The sequence below is a fragment of the Neltuma alba genome, unplaced genomic scaffold, assembly GCF_004799145.2.
Source record: "Neltuma alba isolate B1F8T4 unplaced genomic scaffold, ASM479914v2 tig00001263_pilon, whole genome shotgun sequence".
Taxonomy (NCBI): Eukaryota; Viridiplantae; Streptophyta; class Magnoliopsida; order Fabales; family Fabaceae; genus Neltuma; species Neltuma alba.
The window spans coordinates 88,801-95,691 of NW_021632399.1; the positions used below are offsets into that span (position 1 = coordinate 88,801).

At 33.2% G+C, this 6,891-nt stretch overlaps 1 protein-coding gene across 1 annotated transcript; it reads right to left on the reverse strand.

Moving 5' to 3' along the window:
* Nucleotides 1–329: 329 nt before the first annotated feature.
* On the reverse strand, nucleotides 330–6,022 carry LOC114754496 (cold-responsive protein kinase 1-like). Its single transcript, XM_028943268.1, has 8 exons — nucleotides 5,622–6,022; nucleotides 3,586–3,983; nucleotides 2,387–2,509; nucleotides 2,083–2,210; nucleotides 1,721–1,934; nucleotides 1,230–1,461; nucleotides 777–933; nucleotides 330–560 (listed from the first exon to the last, which is right to left on the reverse strand). The coding sequence occupies exons 1-8, from the start codon at nucleotides 6,020–6,022 to the stop codon at nucleotides 330–332; spliced, it is 1,884 nt and encodes a 627-aa protein (XP_028799101.1).
* Nucleotides 6,023–6,891: the final 869 nt, after the last annotated feature.

Here is a 6,891-nt window from a genome sequence, read left to right on the forward strand (position 1 = left end):
AAAGTTACAGTTGCCAGATAAACGATTAGATAAAAGTAAAAATAAAATTTAACTAAGAAATAATGTAACATCAGATTTATTACAGTAAAGTTTCATGAATCTACATCATCTCATAAACATCTACACAATTAAAGCCAAATAAAATACAATCTACCCGAAGTTCATCCCCAATTCATCATTTATACTTTGTACTCGTAAGATCGACGTGTAATTAACACATATATTGAAGAATGGAATAAAGGAAAAATCACTTTCCATTTTTTCTTTCTTCTCTGATTAGGAATCCAAGTCACACTAAGCTGTACGATTCAAAGATGATGGACCTCTAATTAATGAGCTTCAATCAAGAGAGGCATGGTGGGTTTTCTGTTTTCTGACAAGTCCTTGTTTTGGAGCAAAACAACTACTTCAGACATCGTTGGCCTTATGTCAGCATATGCTTGAGTGCAAAGCAAACCAATCTCGATCACTTTCTTCACTTCTTCTTCATCATAGTCATTAGGGTCTAAAGTTTTGTCTACCAACTCTAAGTGCATGTTTCTCTCATATAGTTTCCAAGCCTGTCAAGTGGGATTAAAGTGAAATGGAATATAAAAGGGGCGAACAAAGGAAAAACATAAGTTAACATATATTGGATATTTTTATTAAAGGTTTTATTTGATTCACTACTTTTTATACGAGAATTAACCATGTGAATACTGGGTTGTTAAATAAGGCCTTCATTTGTTTTTGAAAAATAAAAATAAGTCTTAAAATAATCATGGGAATTTTCTTACTTTTTGAAGCAGGAATTCGCCTTCATCATGTCCATGGACCATCAATTCTTCACTTCTCTTACCACTGATGATTTCCAAGATTACAACGCCATAGCTGAAAACATCGGCCTTTTCTGATAATTGGCCATGAATAGCATATTCAGGTGCTGTATATCCCCTAACATATATAGCATGTAATGGATTATATTAGTAATGTCTGTGAATAAATTAAATTTTGGGTCCCATTAAGATCTGGAATGAAGACACTTGACGAGTAATGTATTGCCTTATGATTGATTTGAAGTATTCATGCTTTATAATAACAAAAAAGGGGAATTTGTTAAAACTTTGTGTAGAGATAACAAGGATTTCCATTGACACAAACACATATCGTATCAAGCTTAGTTTAGTTGCATAAATAAGTACAATAAAAGTAGTGAAAAATTCAAAAGAAATGTGACTGTTTCAACTCACAATGTTCCAGCTAATCTTGTGCTAACATGAGATCTGTTCTCAGGTAAAAGTCTTGCTAATCCAAAATCTGCAATTCTAGGTTGAAAATCATCGTCCAAGAGAATATTGTTGGTCTTTATATCTCTATGTATTATTCGAACATGAAACTCTTCATGTAGATAAGCCAAACCCCTTGCTGTTCCTACAATAATGTCATATCTCTGCTTCCATGTGAGAAAGCCTCTCCTTTTACCTGTTTCTCAAATCTCCACATTTCAAGGCTGGGAAAAAGATATGGGTAAAACAAAAAAAAAAAAACGATATTCTCAAAATGTTAAAATATGTTACTGATCTCTAAGTCTATCAAGCTCAACAAAATCATGAAATATATGTTCTTAATATTACTGGATCACGGTGAAAATATGTCCATATACTATAATATTCGTAACAAGCAAAATAGCTTATTATTTTTAAAGGACCGCATAAAAGTTTTATGAACTGAAATAACATACCAAATAAGAATCTATCAAGGCTAGTATTTTTCATATATTCATAAACAAGAATTCTCTCATCGCCTTTGCTACAACATCCGAGAAGTCGAGTAAGATTTCGATGATGAACATTACTTATCAGCGTCACTTCGCTCTCAAATTCTTCCTCCATTCTATTGGACTTGCGTACAGTTAATTTCTTGACCGCCACTACTTTCCCATTCTTCAAAGTACCCTATTCATGATAATTAAAAAATTCAATGATGAGAAAATTATTAGTCCTACTTTGTCCTTTGTAAAATGTTAGCTTAGAACTCAATTGAAAGCATTTTTGGTTTAGAGCTTGACCCATGTGAAAATAATTAAAATCAAATCTAACTTACCTTGTATACAGCACCAAATCCTCCTTCTCCTAGTTTATTTTTATCACTAAAATTTTTTGTGGCCAGCTTCAAGTCCCTATAATTGTAAGCTTCTGGTACTTTCAACTTGCTTGCTCCAGGTATATCATCTGTTAAGGAAAATTTTAGCCAACGTTTCTTCGTAAATTAATAAAACCAGCCAAGGACTTCTCCCTTCAAAATTAAAACACTGAAGTCCATAATTCATTCAGCGAAAACCAAAGCATCACATCGTAACATTACAACTAAATATATGGTATAGTGAATGACTTCTCAAATCATTTACCTCTAGGAACACTCTGTGGCTTTTTTGGTCGTTTGATCCAAACAAATAATCCAAGTAGGACCAAAACAACGGCAGCAGCTCCAACTACACCGCCAATAATAGCCCCCTTATTATTGCTACTACCTGCGCACAAGACAGATATCTCATTTGCAAATAAATAAGTCACTCACTATAAACACCACACACACACACACCTTCTTCCTCCGATTCGCAACAACTAACCAAACCACACGGATCAAAATGTTGGTCAACATTAGTTACAAATAATGAATATATAAGATATATAATTTTCTTTTTAAATATGCCCTTATTTATGAAGATGATAAGTGAGAGATCAGAGGTGATGAGTAGGAAAAGAAATGAGAAAGAATGAATAGGGAGGGGAAAAAAAGATGAGGGTCACATGTAATTATTTGGAGATAAAAATGGAAAAAATACATCAAAGTTTTAGGCAAACACAAAGTATTGCTTATACTCTCTTTAGTCCATAATATAATATCTTGATTAAAATAAAATACTGGTCCAAAATATAAGATGATGTCAGGATAATTAATGTGATTTTTTCATCTTCGCCCTTGTTAAATATAGAAGAGAGAGGAGAGAGATGGGGATAAAAAAAGTACTCCCTCCGTTCCTTATTATAAGAGACATTTGATGCTTATGGCATGTTCCTATATATAAGAGACATTTAAAAGTTGTCTCTATTTTTGTGTGTTGATTTCCTATTTTACCCATATTTATTGCCTCTAACTCACACTCTCTCTCCTTCCCACTTCTCTTTCTTTGAATAATTTATCATTGTTCTCTCTCATGCTCTCTCTCCTTATTAATGAGGGCCTTTTCGGAAAAAAAAATTATACATTTCACATATTAATTGTTCTTAACTAATTTTAACTGTTTTTTTTATCAACGTAATTCGGTTATTCGTCTCTTATAATAAGGAACGGAGGGAGTATAACACTAAGGCAACTTTATTATTGTTAGGGGTAACATAGGAAAACTAATATTTGAGGATATATTTAATAAATAAACTTCAATTGCTTAGCGTGTAAGAAAAGTTAACTAACTTTTTATATTATGAACCGAAGGGAGTATATAGGACCAGCCCTATGTGAGAGAATGTTGCTTATATACAGACCAGAGAGAGTATTTCACATCTAAAAGACCCACGTATACTTAAATCTGGGAATGAATATTACCTTGTTTGGCCAACGGTATGGTATTAATAGTCTGGTTATCAGGAAAGAAGGAAGAGGTAGAGTATCTGATGAAGCAGCCAGCAGCATAAGCCCTGCCATCTGAATTGGGAAGACAAGTCTGCATATTGTTGTCCCCAGCGTTTAAGCAATCGAGGCAAGTACTTTGTGTGATAGTTTCTATACACTGAGCGAAGGCATAAATAGTTGGACCATTATTAGGCACTTGCGTCTTGGAAGCTGCATAAAAGCCAGACACGGTTGGTGTTGTCGTTCTCAGATTCGTTAGCAATTTTTGTGCTGCTGATGTAAATTCTGTGGCTTCTCCTGATGCACTACGATTCCCACACGACACAGCATTAAATGACGTTGTCTCGCTGAAGAAAGTGCTCACCTCGTACCTAATTAAACACGCCACAACATATACCATGTCATTTTCCCAAGCTCAATATGTATAGTAGGGGTATTATAGTACTGGGTATGATGTACAAACTGACAGTATATTTGTTTTACTAAGAGAACAGATTTAAGTAAATTGTGCACGGTTCACTCACTATCGATAATGATCTTATTTACTATTGTCAAGGCATCGATTGACGATGTATTTGAGTGGCCAGGACTTGGAAACCATGCATTGGGGTATCAAGATATGAGGGAATAATTCTGCAAAGGACAATAAGAAATAGAATCGGGAGAATGTTGAAAGTGAATCTAGCAACTTCATATGAGAAGCAGCAGTGGAGGACTTTGCCAATATTGTAAACTACTAAATAAGTTAAAAGAGAGTACTTTAGATTCTGTGAAGTATGAGAGGGAATAAAGATAGAGAAGTTAATTAGCCCTCATATATATGTAGACGCAGTGATTTTAAATGTGATTAATATAGTACTTCTTTGTAAAAAAACAAAACAACTTAATTTTCAAAAAATAATAACGAAATATTTTATCAGTACTATCAGATTAGATATATTAATTAGCCATGGTTTTAACAAAAACAAAAATGAAAAGATATTAAATTTCCCCGGTTCTCTGCTCTATTAATTAATCGAATGTCAAACCCTGCAAACTAATGTGATAAAATTGGCCTTCCTTTCGTGATTTTCACAAGGCACGAGAAAATTTATTCTTTTTATAGGGCATTATATAGGATATTTGTTATACCCTTTTCATAGTATTTTTAATATTTTTTCATTTTTTTCAAAATTACAACATACATGAGTTTAAATAAGAGACTTATAAAAATGAAAATAAAATTTAAACCTTTGTTTAATCTGGACGATATTTCTTAAAAATATCTTCTGAAAAGGATGACACAGTATAATTCAAAGTAGAATAAAGTCAATGGGAAACCCCACGCACAAGCTAATAAATGTGGGAATATAAATATATTATCATTAAGATCCACCAATCCTAAAAGAAAACGACAAGGACAAGGGAAAATAAAAATTAGATGATACTTCAATTTTGGAAACTCTAGTCTCAATAGGAAAAATTCTATTTTAGTTATACAATAGGAATTTTGAATTTGCTGAAATGATCATATTACTCTTATGCTATTTGTTCTTATTCTAGGAAAATATTTTGAAAACAAATTGTTAACTGCGTTACCAATTTTGTTAATACTGTTACGTAACTTGTTAATTATGTCTTAAAACTTACTAAATAATTTTTATTTTTAAATATGTCTTTATAATAAATGAGAAAAAAATGAAAGAAAATATATAAAACCATGGCGTGCTTGTAGAGATAATAAATAATTAAAAGTAAAATTAAAAATTCTAAAACTGACCATGTTCTTCTTTAGATTTGAAGCATATAAATTGTATGGAAGAGTGATCCACAAAAGAGGAGCCGAGCGACTAAGTGTGAATACTTAGATAATTATTTCCCCAGGCCTCTACTCTTTATAAATTAGTCAAATGTTGGCCACACTGATTATTATCATACAGTTGGCAATAAGGAACTTATCTACGCTGTATTATTATTATTCAAAAAAATATGAGAATAAGTCAAACTTGAATGGCTTGGTAGAGTGGTACCTGAGAAAGCAGCCATCGTAGACGACCCGAGAACCATGGGTCCCGGCGGAGCAATTGCGTATTGCGACGGCGGCGACATCGAAGCAGGCAAGACAGTCGGCCATGGAGAGATAGTCTCTGCACTGAAAAAGAGAGGAAGCGGGGTTGTTCTGATCACCTCGCTGCGACGTGGCAAAGTGCTTGCTTTGGTCTTTGACCTGATCTCTCAGATCTCGAAACGTTGCGTTTAGGTTCTCACTGAAGATGGTGAAGTTGGAGACCACGAACTCGTAGAAAGGGCTGCACGCAGTGTACAGAAGATTGGTCTGTGGCTCTGAAACGACGACGTTTAGAGTCCAGCATGACCAGAACAGGAGGAGGAGGAAGAAGAAGGGATGAAGAAGACGAGCAGGTCGAAGCATTTATGTTCTGTTAACGAATGAAGATGAAGAAGATGATGAAATGGCCTGTCTGGCGATTAATGATGTGAGTAAAGCGAGTGTTAGTTAATAACGGCTTTTGAAGTTGACGGCAATGAAAATGAGGTGTCGTGCCGTTATATATGTGGTTGAAAATCGTTTGGATATATAATAAAATACTCCCCCGTTAGCTAATACTCCCTCCGTTCCTTATTATAAGAGACAAATAACCAAATTACGTTGATCAAAAAAACAATTAAAATTAGTTTAGGACAATTAATGTGTAAAAAGTATAATATTTTTTCCAACAATACCCCTATAATAAGGAGAGAGAACAATTAAATTATTAAAAGAAAGAGAAGTGGGAGGGAGAGAGGGTATGAGTAGGAGACAAAATAAATAGGGGTAAAATAGGAAATCAATACAAAAAACTAGAGACAACTTTTAAGTGTCTCTTATATATGGGAATATGTCATAAGCATCAAATGTCTCTTATAATAAGGAACGGAGGGAGTACCACGCTGTTTCTGTATACAAGTCACTTGTATCAATTCTAATATACTAGTACTGTATATAAATCACTTTCCAATATGTTTCACACATACCAAGAAAAATCTTAAACTTCATTAACTCTTATTTAAAATCCAACAACTTTTTAATTTTATCCTTATTTAATATATATTATATCTCATGTAAACAAAATCAACATAATAATAAATGAATGATGAAATTGTATATCCATATAAAAAATTTCTCTCAGGACTAAAAAATCTTTTTTCTCTCTATCTTATAAATAGGATAAGAGGAGTAGAATATATTGATAAATTGGTAAAAGTGTTCATATTTATCCCTATTAAATAAAGAGTACTATT

Excerpts from the sequence above, each read along its gene's own strand:
- LOC114754496 (XM_028943268.1), bottom strand. The coding sequence starts at position 6,022 with ATGCTTCGACCTGCTCGTCTTCTTCATCCCTTCTTCTTCCTCCTCCTC. Across the intron at positions 2,510-3,585 it reads CATACCGTTGGCCAAACAAG|GTAGTAGCAATAATAAGGGG; the intron begins GTAATATTCATT and ends TCTTGTGCGCAG. Across the intron at positions 1,462-1,720 it reads CCTTGATAGATTCTTATTTG|GTAAAAGGAGAGGCTTTCTC; the intron begins GTATGTTATTTC and ends TTTGAGAAACAG.